General features: G+C 41.1%; 1 protein-coding gene across 1 annotated transcript; it reads left to right on the top strand.

Annotated features, from left to right (window-relative positions):
- Positions 1-180: 180 nt before the first annotated feature.
- On the top strand, positions 181-12,382 carry matk (megakaryocyte-associated tyrosine kinase). Its single transcript, XM_071921786.2, has 13 exons — positions 181-335; positions 567-631; positions 852-965; positions 1,571-1,686; positions 2,188-2,407; positions 4,946-5,039; positions 5,519-5,584; positions 5,759-5,858; positions 6,145-6,229; positions 7,171-7,244; positions 7,465-7,660; positions 8,123-8,209; positions 9,666-12,382. The coding sequence occupies exons 2-13, from the start codon at positions 620-622 to the stop codon at positions 9,891-9,893; spliced, it is 1,392 nt and encodes a 463-aa protein (XP_071777887.1). The 5' UTR covers positions 181-335; positions 567-619; the 3' UTR covers positions 9,894-12,382.
- The last annotated feature ends 5,070 nt before the right edge of the window (positions 12,383-17,452 follow it).

Raw genomic sequence — 17,452 nt, 5'->3', positions numbered from 1 at the left:
AAACAGATATTAGTCCACAGCGTTTCCTTTGTTCACCACACACACACACACACACACACACACACACACACACACACACACACACACACACATACACACACTACAACTAGAGGTGCGGGGTGGGAATACAGCAGCGGCTCAGTCAAGTTAATGGGAGAAACCTTTCTGCAGTGTAACGGCGGTGAGTGAAGTCGGGATGTGCTGCGATGTAGACAGGCGCTATGAAGGATCGGTCGCTGCTGAAGATTAGGAGTCATCCGTGTTTTCCTCCAGTTTTCTGATTCATCTCTCCCAGAAGAGGCTGCCCGCTCCTCAGCTTACAGCGAGAGCCACAGGTACCGGAATGCGAGATGCAATTAATGTCTATTTACAGCTTGTTGAGGAAGAAAGCAGACTGCCAGAGCATTCATCCTTTTGTTTTTAAATCTGAGTTTATGCAACACGGGCATGCAAAAAGCTTAGATCTACCGTTCTGTGTCCAATATCTTAAATATTCTGTAATACCTCCATCTAGAAATTGTTTTCTGCTCTGTCAGGTCGTTCAAAGACATTTTTCTCTTTGACAGGTGCTGAGCTCTCTTCAGTGTTGACAACACAGATCTAGCCAGGCTTACCCCTGATGATGGCAATGGTATGTGCTGTAGGCTACAGTAGCCTGTGTGCATCAAATTCACTGGTTTACACTGAATGTCAGTCTCACAATATTTCCTATTTTCATGGAAAGGGGTCTAATTCAATCCCCCTATTTTCCTGAGAACTTGCTTCTTGTGTTAAACGTCTGAATTCAGTTTTTCAGCTAGAAATGTTATGGGTTCAAGGCCTTCCTAATTGTTATTCCTTTGCCCCTGTAGACGAGCTGGGCTGCTGGGACGCAGTGTGTAGCCAAGGGGGACCACAGGAAGCCCAAGTCTGGAGAACTGGCTTACCGAAAAGGAGACATCCTCACCATCCTGGACGTGGGCACGGTACTGTCACGATCATGATTTAAAGAAGCTGCAGATGGTGTTTGTTAAGAGAGCACAGCAACAGAATTCAAGTGATGATGCTTGTTTTGCCAAGGCACCATTCACACACACTTAAAAATAATAAAATGTATAATGTAGTGAATATAAAAGATGCTTTACCATAAACACTACCAGTCAAACGTTTGGACACACGCATTTTTCTTTATTTCTTACTATTTTTCGCATTTTAGAATAATAGTGAAGACATACAAACTATGAAATAACACTAATGGAATTATGCAGTGACCAAAACTGGTCAAAACTATCTTATATTTTAGATTCTTTAAAGTAGCCACCCTTTGCCTTGATAGAAAGGCAAAGGCTTTGGAAAGAAATTCATACATAGGCATCAACTTCACTATTTATATTTGTCTAAGAAACAAATTTCAAGCATTTAAGCAGAAGCCTTTAGATCAAAATGGCTTTAAGAGAATGAAAAACAACAGTACATTCAATCAGGTGTCCAAACTTTTGACTGGTAGTGTATCTAATAGACGACTAAATCACCTTTTACCTCCATTAAGAACAACCACAGCTACACTTTTGATGCTGTTTTTTTTTTTTAGGGGAAAGGTTATTACAAGGCGAGACACAATGCCACCGGAGAGGAAGCACTCATCACCTCCACCAACGTGCGTGAAAGAGAGGCCATACGGGTCGACCCCGGCCTCAGCCTCATGCCGTACGTCTCCTTGTATGAATTTTACACACCTTCCTTCAGCAAAGCTAGAGCAAGTATACATACAGTACCTACACTTTGGCTACGTGTTTTCTCACTCATCGAGGTATACGTGCTTCTTTGACCACATTTCTATTTCCTGTTCTAACATAGCTATTGTTTTGCCTGGTCTTCAAAGCCGGTCTTGTGACCATACAGTGTAGGACGTTCACACAATATTTTCTCAGTATAAATAACTCCAACTTCCTATTTTTTCTATCTTGTCCATAGTGGTAACCACCAAACGTCAGATAGCTCTTTATGTTTCCTCTTTGCCAGTTGAACAAATTGCCTGTCTGAAAATCCCACACTGCAGCCATATGACGAAGTTGGGAATCTCAAATGCCGAGTGTTTCAGTGTGATCAGCTGATATTGTGCTCACAAAGATAGATGTATTTTCCATCAGATGATTCCATATATGTATAGAGATTCCAAACATTTTGGTTTGCTTTTCTGGCTGCTAGTTGGTTCCATGGGAAGATCTCCGGGCCGGAGGCGGTGTGTAAGCTGCGGCCGGTGGAGGACGGCCTGTTCCTGGTGCGAGAGTCCATCCGCCACCCAGGAGACTACGTCCTGTGTGTCAGCGTCTCCGGAGAGGTCATCCATTACCGGGTGATGTATCGGGACAACAAGCTGACCATCGACAACACGCAGTACTTCTACAACCTTATTGACATGATAGAGGTAAGAGGCTGGGAAATGAGACACTTGACTTTTACAGTGGCCTTATTCCGGTGTATTAACCTGTGTACTAACCTATGGAGAAGTATTGTAAGTGCACAATATTGCTGTGTAGGTCCTGGATGAAAATCTCCCTAATACATAATGCACTAGCAACACTGTTTTAATTAATATATATTCATAATATTTGAATGGTGTGTTACACTATTATAAGTACATTATCTATTAGGGAGATTTTCACAATAATAAAACACATTGCTGTTAGATCTCCAAAATGAGATGTGGAAGTGGTCAGGCTTTCATTGTCATCGTAATTCTGCGCAATCCAACCACAATGTGCACACAAACATTAGTAAGAGATGGTGTCAAAGAAACTAACTAATCATACATGCACTCAACAAGTAAAGTTTCCCACTCCTGTTTACAATGCCCAGTAATGGCATTTGTGCAAGAAATACTACAACCTTGTTGACTGAGCACTGTACATAATATTTGACAGGTTGAACTGCGCTCTGTTCATGTAGGATAGAGCCAAAAATGGATAGAGTCAATTCACCAATTCAGTTCAGCTATTTCTTCCATGCACAGCCCTTGGCATCCAAATGCCTGCAGTATTATTGTCAAAGTGGCGATAAGCCTGAAAACGGACTCCTTCATGTTCGAATTGTAGCCCATCAGCAAAACTGACACCAGCGTAAAAATATATACAGCATGTGTGCCAAAATAAAGAAGAAACGAAAAATTCATGAACAGCAGTCCTTTTATAGATTATCTGTATTTAGCCTCTGCGTGTGTGAGGGTCTATTGAAAACATTTCTGCTGTGAGGTTTGGAGATAGACGTGACAGAGATGGCCAGCTCAGGACTAACACTCCTTATCAGCGAGCCACAGATGGCTGCAGGCCTGACTCAGTGTGGCTGACTAACTCCTCAGAGGAAACAGAGGGACAATGTTCCAGCTGAATATTTAGGCTGAACATGTTATAACTGCTGTGTCCCGACGCTGGCAGCCCGACTGTCACGCTGACAGCCCAAAGCCAGACTTTGATGCTTCACTCTGGATGAGCTTGTAACTGACAACTGCATTTACTCCAAGTGATGCAGTTTATTTCAGTCACTGTCCCCTGATTGGGAAACACTTTGTCATTACAAAACAGAACAAGGTTACTCTAACATCGCAGAATATCAGTGGATCTGCTTTTCTTTTGTAATATAATGCGGTTTGTATTATGATTGACCCCATTTTTGACTTGCTTTACACTTTACAGAACACACAAGTGCATGTTACAAGCAAAAATGTATATGCAAACATAAATAGAACAAAATAAAACAAGAATGAAACAAAATTGAATGACATGAAAACCAAAACTTAACAAAACTCAGCTCAGCATGTATATATTTATGATACCACTTTGTTAGAGGTACAGTTACCAAACTTATAATTTAAGTCGCATTTGAGTCGCATATGGAAAATTAGTACAACATCAATTAATGTTGCATTTTATCAACTTGTCCTCTATACAAATGCTCTGGTCAATACTGCAGAAATGTTTACATCCATATATTCCAGAAAAGGTTTCCATGTATGAATAAAAACATTATTTTTTGAGTGCAAACATCAAGAAATCTAAAGGAATATGTTCCATTAATATTTTATGCCAACCAGAGACTGATGGGGTCTTATCTGAGATCCTCTGAAGGAAAATGTTTTTTCTTTACAGAATGTTAAAACATTATAAAGTTTTTTCTTGTGTACATCATTAATACGCAGAGGTGGGGACTCGAGTCACATGACTTGGACTCAAGTCAAACTCAAGTCACAATTGTAATTGCTTGAGACTTGACTTGATGCATGAAGAGAAGACTTGAGACTTGACTTGACTTTGACTTTGATGACTTGAAAAGGTTTCTATCTTGTGTTTGTGTAAATGACTTAGATTGAAAGTTATGAGATTTGTTCCACCAGACGACTGAATTAAAATTCTGTTTTCTGAATTTGTATGGAATGATTGAATTTATTGATTTACTGATTATAGAAATCAAACTCATGATGCTCTTACCAAGTTTTTATCCTATTAAAACCATATTGCATTGAAAAGTCCTAGATATTTAGTTTTCATTAAGATATTAAATTGATACTTGACTCTTGATTTGTTCTGACCTGACTTGGTGTTCTACATTTTGACTTGAGTCTTGACTTGAGACTTATGCCTTAAGACTTGAGACTGACTTGGGACTTGAGCAAAGTTGACTTGGTCACACGTATTACTAATATGTTCACAGTGGAGACCTGAACCTATTTTTAAAGTGACTGAATCAGTTATCTTCTTACAGGAATTTCTGTTTTTGTATTTTTTTGCAAAAGCACAGTGTTAACCACAGAGCAGAAAACGCCTCCTGGAAGGTTTCTCGGTGTCTAAGTTTTAGTGTTGATGAGCTCATTGTTCTTTCCAGAGCTATAGATAGAAATGATCATACCAGATAAATGTATTTACGTGTTTCGTCAGTACCAGTCTTCACAGTCTTGTTTACATCTTTGCAGTTCTACTCAAAGAGCAAAGGCTCCATTGCCACGACTCTTCTGAAACCCAAAGAAAAAGAAGGAACCAAGTCAGCTGAGTTGGAGTTGTCCAAAAGTAAGTTTGGTCTCGAGATGTAAAATCATGCACCGTGTCCCCACATGAGTGCATTTGCCTCCCAGGAGCTATAAAAAGATGTGGTTGTTACCACAGGGTGACGTTGGGTAAAAATAGGGCTCCGGGGACTTTTGTAAAACCATCTAAATGAATCCTTGGTCATCCTTTCTTGAAGTTTTCTCTTTGTCTGTGCTGTATTTTCATTAACATAAAAAACTTTTAAACCTAATTAGTTACATTTACTCAGTGAAATACTGATATATATGATTTCTAATACTATAGTAATGGGGCTTTTATATGCATCCCGTGTACTCGACTATTTTGCTGTCACATCACCGCTCACTTTCCTGCTTCTCTCCACTTTATTCTATCAAATAATGATAATAATGATCATAAAATCATGTAAGGGTGTGTATCAGTGTGTGTCAAGTGTGTAAGATAAAGTTGTGCATTATATTGTTGATGTCTTTCTACCCCAGCTGGATGGCTGCTGGACATCAGGAAGCTCACACTGGGAGAGAGTATTGGAGAGGGGGAGTTTGGTGGTGAGCTTTCGTTCATTTTATCCTCTCTTCTCATTTTTATTATCCTGCCCTTCAACATTTCTGGTGCACAAAGTTTCAGCAAACTCACAGTCACTTTCTGAGCTAGTAAAGTTGCTTGCTGATGGGGAAAAATACAGCATGTAGTTCTCATATGTTCTGCACTTGTCCCTCCAGCTGTCTATGAAGGGGAGTACATGGGCCAGAAGGTGGCAGTAAAGAACATTAAATGTGATGTAACGGCTCAAGCCTTCCTGCAGGAGACCACAGTCATGACGTGAGTCTGAGAGGACTTCCTCAATATTTAGAATATCATCTTTTTCCACTTCTCAGCTTCACTGATAGTAGTTATTACCATTTTAGATAGCTGTGTCTGTTAATCGCTGATAACACCAGCTTTTAATGAATTTCCTCAATGGAAAATGTACATATTTGACTCATCATTTCATATTAGTTTAAGAACACAATGTTCCTCTGTGTAATTTGCCAATTCTGTATGTATCTAGTACTCCTGTTAGTCCTGATACCCATGTCTTGTTTTAATGTGGATTTTCTCCCTCTAGGAAGCTGCAGCATAAAAATCTGGTGCGGTTGTTGGGCGTCATCCTTCACAATGGTCTTCATATTGTCACAGAGCTCATGACCAAGGTACTAGAGATGTGCGTCTTGTAACAGTGGGTCCCAAAACCCAGGGGCGCGTCCTGATGTGTGTGGAACTCTCCTGTGGAGTGTGTACCTTGAGATTTTGCTTAAATGTTAAAAAAGTTGTCCAACAAACAGTATCATGTGAGAAATGTAATGAATGAATGATGCATATTTATTTCACTGAAATGTAGATTTAAGCTGCTCTAGACAAGATTTTATGTAAAAATGCACCCATCTTCTCAATCTAAATCACACATTGGGGCTGCAACAGAGAAGAGCGTCCCATCTCCACTTATTGAGACCTGTAGATTTGCCCTATTTGCCCAAATTAATCTCAGGTGTTGTGTACGGTCACTGGTGGGAAATCCTCTTGGCACACAGGCAGCGACGACTCAAAGCTAAAGAGCAAAATACAAAACTTTTTGCCAAAGAGCAGTGAGCAAGTGCTCGGTCCAGAGAAAGCTGGACTCACCAGCGATGGTTCAGACACTAAGAAGGAAACATTTGGGTCCTAGGAGTGCACAGTTTACTGACATCACATTACAGGATTTCTGGGTAATGAAATCCTTCCTTTCAAAAATGTAAAGTTATCTTCCGCTGCCACTTGGCGCCGCCAAAGTGTGAACATGCCTAGTGCAGCTTTAATGAGTTCATGCTACCTTTTTCTGCAGTCAGGGTCAAATCCAGTAGCTCAGTGTGGTTTCCTGGACTCATGTATCATCGTACAAGCCTTTAAGCAATAAATAACATGTTTTGCATTGGGTTTGCATTGTAATGAGAATATGCTACAGCACCAAAAAGTTATCCACTGCCTGCTAACTATAGTATGTCTTGTACCACTAACTGACAAGTCTTCTTGTACAACTGTCTTGCCGTCTTGTGTGTGTTTGTGTGTGTGTGTGTGTGTGTGTGTGTGTGTGTGTGTGTGTGTGTGTGTTTTGCAGGGAAACCTTGTTAACTTTCTCAGGACAAGGGGCCGTTCAGTCATAAACACTGTCCAGCTGCTCCGCTTTGCACTGTAAGTGAAAACGTCAACAATAACCTTCAATACGTTTCAGACTCTTAATGTTCGGAATTAGTATGTGCAGAGCTGTAAAGTTTGTCAGGGGATGGACAACTACGTCCATACCTACAAATGCAATAATTTATTTTAATTGGACCATTTGTGTGTGTTTAATGATATTGTATGAAATTAAAATGAGAATTGTGTGTGTGTGTGTGTGCATGTATGTGGGCAGCGATGTGTGTGAGGGGATGGAGTACCTGGAGTCTAAGAGGCTGGTCCATAGAGACCTGGCAGCTCGTAACGTCCTGGTCTCTGACGACAGCGTGGCCAAGGTCAGCGACTTCGGCCTGACCAAGTTGGACTGTAAGGTCTCAGATAACGCCAAACTACCAGTTAAATGGACTGCGCCTGAAGCTCTGAAGAAAGAGGTCAGTTTGATGTATTGCTACTTCACTTCTCCATTTCCTAAGATTTATTCCCCTATCTCTGTTTTTGTCTCTCTATAATAGTAAAGTATAGCTCTATCTCTCTGCAGCCGTTATACCCTTTTTTTAGGAGTTAATATAGAGAAGTAAGTCGTTTTTTTTCGTGGTCATTCCAACCAAATACTACAGCAGCTGATTTTAGCAATTGGTTCCCCTTCTCTGTTCGAAGGTGTGCTTATCACTGAACTCACCTAGTGATCAGTGAATCCCATCAATCAATAAGTTTGCTTGCATATACACTAAATGATGTGTTTCTGTCACTAAACAGTAGCGGTATACTTCATAAGCAGGAATAAAGTAAAAAACATTTTACACAGATGTTTCACTGAAGATAACAGGAAATTAAGCAAGAGCGGAGAGGTTTCTAAGTATTGTTGTGCGGTTTGTTCTGTGTTCGTCATGCAGAAGTTCTCCACCAGGTCAGATGTGTGGAGCTATGGTGTTCTCTTATGGGAAATCTTCTCCTACGGTCGACAACCCTACCCCAAGATGGTAAGTAGCATCAGTAGTTTCATATCTCATGTGTAGCTGTGTGTGTGTGTGTGTGTGTTTGTTTATATGGATGTTTATGTGGGTGTGTTGTGTTGCGTATGTATTGATGCATTATTGTCATGCAGTTGTAGCAATAGTCATGGTAGAAAAAGTAGAAAAATTGTTTCTGTTGGAAGTGGCAAGGCAGCAAAACACAGACTAGACTAGACTAGAATAGACTAAAATAGAATAGAATAGACGAGACGAGACTAGACTAGACTAGAATAGACTAGACTAGAATAGAATAGAATAGAATAGACTAGACTAGACTAGACTAGACTAGACTAGACTAGACTAGAATAGAATAGAATCTATCATATTTCTGAATCTGTTCACACCTTTTACCACTTTACAGTTGAAAGAAGCAAAGGAGTCTGCCAAACTTCAGCACTCCTCATTGATTTACACACTAACACATCACAGCGACACATAAGGTGCAAAGTCATAGAATAATTTTTTATTTTTTTATTTTTTTTGGGCTGGTAGTGTACGTATGGACATGAGTGAGTGTGTGTACTCCATACCGACATATGGTATAGGTGTGTGTGTGTGTGTTGGTGTGTGGGTGGGTGGGACTATATCTGTGTCGCTAGGGAGAAAGAAGAGATTATGCTACTTAGAGCACAGCTCCCTTTGCTCTGGCAGCGTCCGCTCCCTGGCCGCTGTTGTGTTTTGGTGATGAGGACGCGAACCGTCAAGCAGGATCAGGCAGCATTAGATTAATGGACAGTCAGCACGGCATGGCCTATTGTCTCTTCTACTCCTTACATAAGGTGGTGTCCTTTTAAATGCAGATGATTACCACCTGATTACCGCCTGTTTAACATATACGCAGGGTGAATTGGTCAAGTTAATTGTCCCTTCAATTAACGTTAAATTAAAGCTTTATCTGTTGGTGGACAGAGAGAAAAGAGAGACCAGAGAAAAAGTACAGACAAAGAGAGTGTATGTATGTACTGTGTAAGTGTGTGTGTGTGTGTGTGTGTGTGTGTGTGTGAAGACTACCTGTGCTACGAAGAGAGAGAGAAAGAGAGAGACGTGGAGAGAAACTAGTGTGATGCGCAAATCAAATTCTTACACAAATGCTTCATTCATCCATTCAATATACCTCAGCCACAAACATTTTTGGTTGAGTTTGGTTGTAATTTGGACTGTGAAACAAATAAATACTTTATTACCACTGGTGAATTATAGATGACAGCCTCCTAATTATGTTTGAGATCAGGTTCAAGTTTCTTTTCTGTGACATAGAATTAATTTCGGTACAGATAAAAAAAAAAAAGATTAAATTATCTATCAAATTTGCTCAATTTATCCATTTTTCACTTTTCGTCACTTTTCTTTCCATCTCTCCCTCTCCACCCCTACCGATCCTCCCTCCTTCCTCCCTCCATTTCTGGTCATTCCTGTCCCCTAGTCTCTGAAGGAGGTGAAGGAGCGGGTGGAGGAGGGCTACCGCATGGAGGCTCCAGAAGACTGTCCTCCGGGGGTTTACTCCCTCATGAGGAGCTGCTGGGAAAAGGAGCCACGCAGGAGGCCGTCCTTCCACAAGCTGAGGGAGAAACTTGACAGAGAGCTGGGCAAACACAGTCCGAGCCCTCAGCCTGGGTGTAGGGACGAGATCCGGCCTGGATCTGGACGCTGATCCTGGTTGTGAATGTGGAACTCACAGCGGTGGAATGGAGAGTCCATTCTTGGACAAATGAACCCATATAGCACTCCCGCCTCCTGTGTCGGTGTAATGTGGGGTAAACTCACCTGTAAGTTGAAGTAGGCTTTGCTGTTTGAATTGGATCCTTTTTCCAGTGTCTGATGGAATAAGACAACGCATATTCAACTTTGGTCGTCATGTGGTGCTGCTTCATGGTTCGAGCCAAGCGAAGGACAAGTGCTAACTATGATTTGCCACTGACCAAGTATTGGACTGTTATCGTTTGGTACACACTGGACTAAACTGAACTGTGCTTTAGTTGGTCTGAGCTAAGTCAACCTAGGAAAATCAGACTGTGGTCTTAAAGACTTCTTAAAGACCCCATGAAATGGCATTGTACCTCCTTGATTTGATACATTTCCTGTTGAAACAGGATCTTGGGGCGGGACATAACGCAGTGAGGGATCATTCACAACTCTATACCAATGGAATATCAGTCAGGGAGAGAAAGACAATTTTATTTGATGGGAGGGGTGCGGAGGGCCTGGGTTGTTCAAAAATCTGATGGTTTTATTGGTTGGAATTTATATTTATGCTTACTAGTGCAGCATGAAGTCACCATGAAAGATAGTAATGGGAGTTCATTTCATGGGGACTTTAATATTTAAATCCTGTGAGAGGTATACCGTTACCTATTTCTCCTCTCCTGGAGCTGTCTCTACTGTGGACTACTAACCGCTGGACTATTACAACGAAAAGGGACTTGATCACAGAAATTCCTTACTGCAATAAAGCCTCAAATGAGCAAACAGGACAGTGTGCAACCACAATCCATGAAGTCCGCTAACTGTATGCTTGTGCTTTTCCAGTGGCAAAACCATGCTCTCCAAACCCATACAGTTACTTCAATAGTATTATGGTAAGCAGAAGCACAAATGAGGCAGTGCAGTAGCACATTATTTTGGAGATACAATTAGCTTGCATCTCCAAAATGGATTCAAGCCTAATATGTTATTTATTTCAGTCTCAGTTCAGTCGGGTCAAGGCAGCTGGGATTCAACCTCTGTTTTTGTCAGATAAATCTGATCAAAACCTTTTACATTTTGCATTTATAATGAAGAGCATTATGCTCATTTGTCTTTAATGCCAGGGAAGGATGTCAGACAGAGAGAAGGGATCTAGGAGAGAGGAGGGAAGGAAAGAGGAGGGAAAGAGCAGGGAGGGAGGGACAGAGAGAGAAAAAGAGGGAAAATGTTGATCCTGGATTAAATCTAAGATCACCCAATCTGCTTGTTTCCCAGCATAAATGTCCAGCAATATGCGTTGGACTTTGGGCTTAATATGTGAAATCTTGAATGTTATTACTGGTATAAGTAAGGAATTACAAAGCAGTCTGTATTTTGCTTGTGTTGAGAAAAGCTCAGACAGAGTGGGACAGTTAGTTTTCTGCAGACCCTCTACAGGCCTGAGCTTGGTTTCCTAAAGAATCATAGCGTTTAGACCTTTTTGAAAGCCAAAGGACACAGATGATCTTGGTACAAAGATTTTTTTTTGGGGGGAGGAAACCAGGCTCGATACTGTATATTTTTTCTGTTTGACAGTCACTCTCATCTGGTCAGTGTACTTGGGGCAAACTTGGATTCAGTTCATTCGAATTTAATCTGGTTCCTAAGAATAAGTCTGGAGGAAATATTACATTTATTGCTACTTTCTCTCCCCTCGTTGCGGGGTTTGAGGGATTATATGAGCGATTTATTGACAGTCCTCTTGGGATCTTGGACTCTTTGCAAGTACAGAATATTTCCTGCTCTCTTTGTTTTGGGAAATAAAACTTTGCAGATTTCAGTTGCAGATGGAATACCACAACAAATAGTAAATGCTCTTACTGTTACTGCACACACTCACAACTTTATGAAAGATGTACAGCTATGTTTTCTATTTATTATAGTACATACAGTATATCATGTGTTTCACTCTGTGTACGTGTGTTTGATTGACAGCTGCTTCCCTTTGCCATTCATCTGTGTGTATTTAAGCGTTTTCCTGACCACAATAATAATACATTTTCAGTTGAAAAGGCCACCACAAAACAGTACAACAGAATTAGAGGACTTTATATTAAAAAACACCTCTTCTCTCCACCAGCTCTGATCAACTCAACCTAGATTAGCGAGGGCTTCTTTTTCGGATTGTTGTCACGTTACAAGACCAAATTAAAGATGTCATTAGATTTAAGTCTGCGTAAGCCCGGTATTTGCCTCTCTCCCAGGAGCTGGACCCCAAATTGAGGCTTGATCCTCTCTCTCTCTCTTGTTATCATGCAGTGCGAGGGTCCTGCATGTTGTCCTGTGCCGCTCAATCTGCTCTGCGTTTGCCCGAGGCTCTCCAATGGGATGAGCGGCAATTTTCGGAGAGAGGATTTACAAAGGAATCAAATGTAAAAATTTCTGACATATTAAAAGATTTGCTGTCTTTGTTGGGGATGACATTATAGATTTATTGAGTGAAGGAATTGTTTTAGAATCTCAGGGGAAAGACGAGGGTTTCCCTTGCTGTTTCTCGGCCTGTGCGTTATTGTAGCACCGGTGCAGGGATGCCAGGATGACGCATTTAAGCCTTATGTGAATGTGCGATCTCTCCCTTTTCTCAGAAGTTGTAATACGCTTTAGTTTGCTTTAAACTGACTCTTAGACGAGGGCTAATCTCCTAAGGTTGTGGCATGGATTGACATATAATCAGCTGTCAACTGTTGCTCTCAGCTGCTCCTTGAAACAGAGGATAATGACAAACACAGAGGCCTTAATTGTACCTTTGCATTGTTAAATCTGACTTTACACATATTTCTCGTCTGCTGAGCTGGCATGTTAGCACAATGCCTTTAACAAAGTATTGTAAGAGCTTTCTCACAGTGCTGAAATGTGCTGTGCCTGCCTGGTAGTTTCTGAACCTGTACCTGCACCGGTGGTCTAGACTAGCTTAATGCACTTCATCTTGTTGAACCCTGGGTCCCAGGTTAAGGGTAAGGCAGCACCCTTGCTTTCTGAGCCAATATACCTATTAGACACAAGATGCTCTTCCTAGAATATCTGAGCTAAGCAGCTGTTGATTCCTACAGAGCCGCTCTAACCCATTAACCAGATCAATCACCAGGCTCTTTGGTGCGCTCTTAAAACTGAGAGGAACCTAACATTTGTAATTTCGTCAAGAGAATGTATTCTTGACATAAACAGAGGACGTACCACAGTGATAGTAATGGATGCCAAAGTAAGGGCTCCCCAACATGGATTTCCCTCAGCAAAGTGGACAAAACCAACCTGTGAGCAGAAGCCTGTTGGGATGGATCCTACTAGACCTAAGCTGTCCTTTAAGTCAGGGAAGTCCTGAACGATCTGCCTAAGCAGCATTCTGTGTTTCTTCTGTCTAACCTATTAGTGAAGGTATTTTTAGGTCCAAATCTCATCACCCCCCCACCCCCCTCCCACCCGACTGACTGATCTAAATGCCATCATCCACTACCCAAACTGATGTCTCCCAGATCTGCCAACTCAGCCTCCCTGCACACTGGCTGCTTGTTGGCTGACTTCCACAAATGCTCCAATACAATTCCCTCTGATGTCAATTTCTTAACATGTTTTGCCAGTGACTCTATCAGTGTATCTGATAAATCTATGATACTGAAGTGTGTAAACCACAAGTTGTGCTGACCATGTTAACCTTGATCGGACCTAAAGTTTCCACCTTCTTTGGTTGAGGTAAATAAAGCTATCTGACTCTCTGGTAGCTTCCAGAGTTATTGCACAAACACAGATGTATTTTTATAACCTCAGCCTAGTCTCAAAGGATTTTCTTAAAATGTGGAAGTGAGCCAAGTACTCTTCCTCTGTTGAAAGGAGGCGATCATAAACTGTTGTTAAACTGTTGGGCAAACTGCCAGCATTATGTCGGTTCTTCTTGCTTAGTGGAAAGATGCTTAGCTCTCTTTATATATCATAATTATAATATATAGTACTTTTCAGCTCTGTGTACACTGTTAATATTATATATTAAAATGAACCCAATGAAAGCCTACATGTTTGTGCATTGCACAGCTAAGCTCCCAGCTAGTGTTTTTGGGATGTAAAAAAATGTATTATTGAAAACTTCAACCCACACCTGAACTCACAGAGATGATCCATTTGATATGCTTAGTTCACATATGTGTTGTGCTCTGTATTTGCAATTGGAAGTAAGAGTTTGACATCAATTGTATTTTATTTATTTTATTTTTATTATCAAAATTTAAAAAACACAAAGTACAGAACATAATGTAGGCCAACATCATCAAACACAACATGATGAAATCAGCCGGCCCCATCCTGCAGAAGCTTCATGGTCTCCCTCCACAATTACAATCAATGCATACAATAAACAACTCAAACAAATGTTTGATATATCAAAATAACACATTAGATCTTTATCATGAAATCTGTAAAGAGTTTGGGCTACCAAAATGCTCCAAAAACCCCAAGTTAAACATCTAGGAAATACAGATACAGACATTTGTTACAACCTCAAATCTTTTCACCTAATATGCACAATCCATTATTAAAATACGTTATTTATAATGAAGATTGACCCAAGGACTCTTTATTATCGCACATCCACACTCTTTTTATTAAAATAATGTACAATAATCATTACATTTGAATTGCAATAAAATACTGTATATGAGATTATCAATACCTTTTGTGGTTTTCTATGCCTGACCTATTCATCTTGTCACTCAGTAGTCATCATATTATCCAAGACTGTGAACGAATGCAACATTTGCAACATCTTTCTATTCCTACTACGCCACTTCTACACTTCTACTACGCCAAGATGCTCGCAGCTGACAAGCAGTTGACTGGCTCTCTCTTTCACTTATCTGAAACACTTCCATCTACTGCTTTCAATAAGCACATTTTGTCAACAAGATCTGCTTCCTACAGTATATCAGTTTAACCCGTCAGTAGGTAGATTGGTGTGAAGATAATGTTATTTGGATCGTAAATTGGCTCAGACAGTAAGTAATACTCTGCTGAAAATAGAGGCCAAGGACTTGTGCAGACCAGCTGGGCCTCAGTTAATGTTGTTTAGAGTCACAGATAATGTTGTTGGGGATCTGGCAAAGAATAATACTATAATAGTACTTCTGCTTGCCAACATGCTATGAAACAATCCCCTGGCCTCAGTTGACTGACATCGCTCTCATTATTGGCTTATAATTGAGCAGCAGCAGTTATCAGACTTCCATAATCCAGTTTTACAACAGATAAAATGGATACTGCTGTTTTGGCACAATCTAAGCTGCGTTGAATTTTGGCAAGCTGTCCTCGAGTGAATTTCAAAGTAATGTGGTATTTTTAGTCAAAAGGGGCTCTGCCTACTGAGCATGCCCTAAGAACTGTATAAAGTCTGTTTAGCTGAGAACATACTGTGCAATTATGTAAGTATATAGGCCAGAATAGGCTCAATAAAGTCATGATGTTATAAGGAGTCATGGATTGGTGTGTATCCAACAGCGGTCTGCAGAACAAGTGTGCAGACAGAGGTAAAGTAGCGCAGGAGCAGAAGAGACATAGGAGGGAAAAGTCTAGTGGGATTTGATGCTCGGCCATCAGGCGTGGTCCTACAGGTAGGGAACGTAGGGAACTTAACCACTCAGCTATCACTGAGCACCAAAAAATTAAATTAAATAAAATAATTAAATAATAAATCTAAATCTGAAAATGACTCTCACCCTACAAAATTATTCTGGATGAGACAAACCCGTCTCTCTTTTTTCTGGCTATGGCAGACAACGCTGAATGCTCAGTAATACAGATCAAACTGTCCTAGGACATAGGAACGACATATTTCAAAGGTGAAATTCAGTGGTATTCCACACTAGCATAAGAGCATTCAGTGTGTGTGTTGAGCTGCCAGTCATTGCAGTGTGTAGACTGTCCTGGACAAACCTGTGCATGCTGCTTTACTCAGCTCACACAGTTGGTGGGACGCTGTAATTCAATTATGAAAAAAAGGCTAAGGCCAACCGGCTGTCTCTTGGTCAGTGTCTGACACTGATATGTGACAAAGGGGTACTGACTGACTGACTGACTGACTGACTGGCTGACTGACTGACTGACTGTCTGACTGACTGACTGACTGTCTGACTGTCTGACTGACTGTCTGACTGACTGACTGACTGACTGTCTGACTGTCTGACTGACTGTCTGACTGACTGACTGACTGACTGACTGACTGACTGGCTGACTGTCTGACTGACTGACTGACTGTCTGACTGTCTGACTGACTGTCTGACTGACTGACTGACTGACTGACTGACTGTCTGACTGACTGTCTGACTGTCTGACTGACTGTCTGACTGACTGACTGACTGACTGACTGACTGACTGTCTGTCTGACTGACTGACTGACTGACTGTCTGACTGGCTGACTGTCTGGCTGACTGTCTGACTGTCTGACTGACTGACTGACTGGCTGATTGACTGACTGTCTGACTGACTGACTGGCTGATTGACTGACTGTCTGACTGTCTGACTGACTGTCTGACTGACTGACTGACTGGCTGACTGTCTGACTGGCTGACTGACTGTCTGACTGACTGACTGGCTGATTGACTGGCTGACTGGCTGACTGACTGACTGGCTGGCTGACTGACTGGCTGGCTGACTGACTGGCTGGCTGTCTGACTGACTGACTGACTGACTGACTGTCTGACTGTCTGACTGACTGTCTGACTGACTGACTGACTGGCTGACTGTCTGACTGGCTGACTGACTGGCTGACTGTCTGACTGGCTGACTGACTGTCTGACTGACTGACTGGCTGACTGGCTGACTGTCTGACTGTCTGACTGACTGTCTGACTGTCTGACTGGCTGACTGGCTGACTGACTGACTGACTGACTGACTGGCTGACTGACTGACTGACTGACTGGCTGACTGACTGACTGGCTGACTGACTGACCTGCACCTGGCACCAGCTCATTCTGTTTTTTTAAGTCAGGTCAGTATGTCATCATTGTCCAAGTCTGTCTTCATCATCGTCTTTTTACTAAAAAAGTAATGTCAGTTCTACTGCAATAACCAGGAAGAAGATTTACAATACAATAATACATTTATCAAAATGAAAAATAAGGAAAGGACTTTTATTTTGTCAAATTTATTTCAGTTGGATACTTGGACTCCAACACTTGAGAGCATATGTAGATATATATATATATATATATATATATATATGTGGATGTACAGTATATCTGTCATTTGATAATAGAAAACACCTCTGTTTTGTCTTTTGTATTGATCTATTCTATCAGTCCTGACCTTCACCTGAACATACAGACTGGTTAGGATGTTGTTTGGCTGCGATTCTGAGGGATTTCATTAGGTTTAACGATTGGTAAACAACCAGTTGTAGTGTAAGAAGAAGACATTAAGGTTGTCTTATAAGCCATGTTGGTGGATCTAATTAGCTCTGCTTATTTGGTGTACAGTGGCACAAAATCTGCTTTTCCTCATTTTAGCTTG

The sequence above is a fragment of the Centroberyx gerrardi genome, chromosome 9, assembly GCF_048128805.1.
Source record: "Centroberyx gerrardi isolate f3 chromosome 9, fCenGer3.hap1.cur.20231027, whole genome shotgun sequence".
In the NCBI taxonomy this organism is placed as follows: domain Eukaryota; kingdom Metazoa; phylum Chordata; class Actinopteri; order Beryciformes; family Berycidae; genus Centroberyx; species Centroberyx gerrardi.
This window is presented reverse-complemented; position numbering and strand designations above follow the sequence as displayed.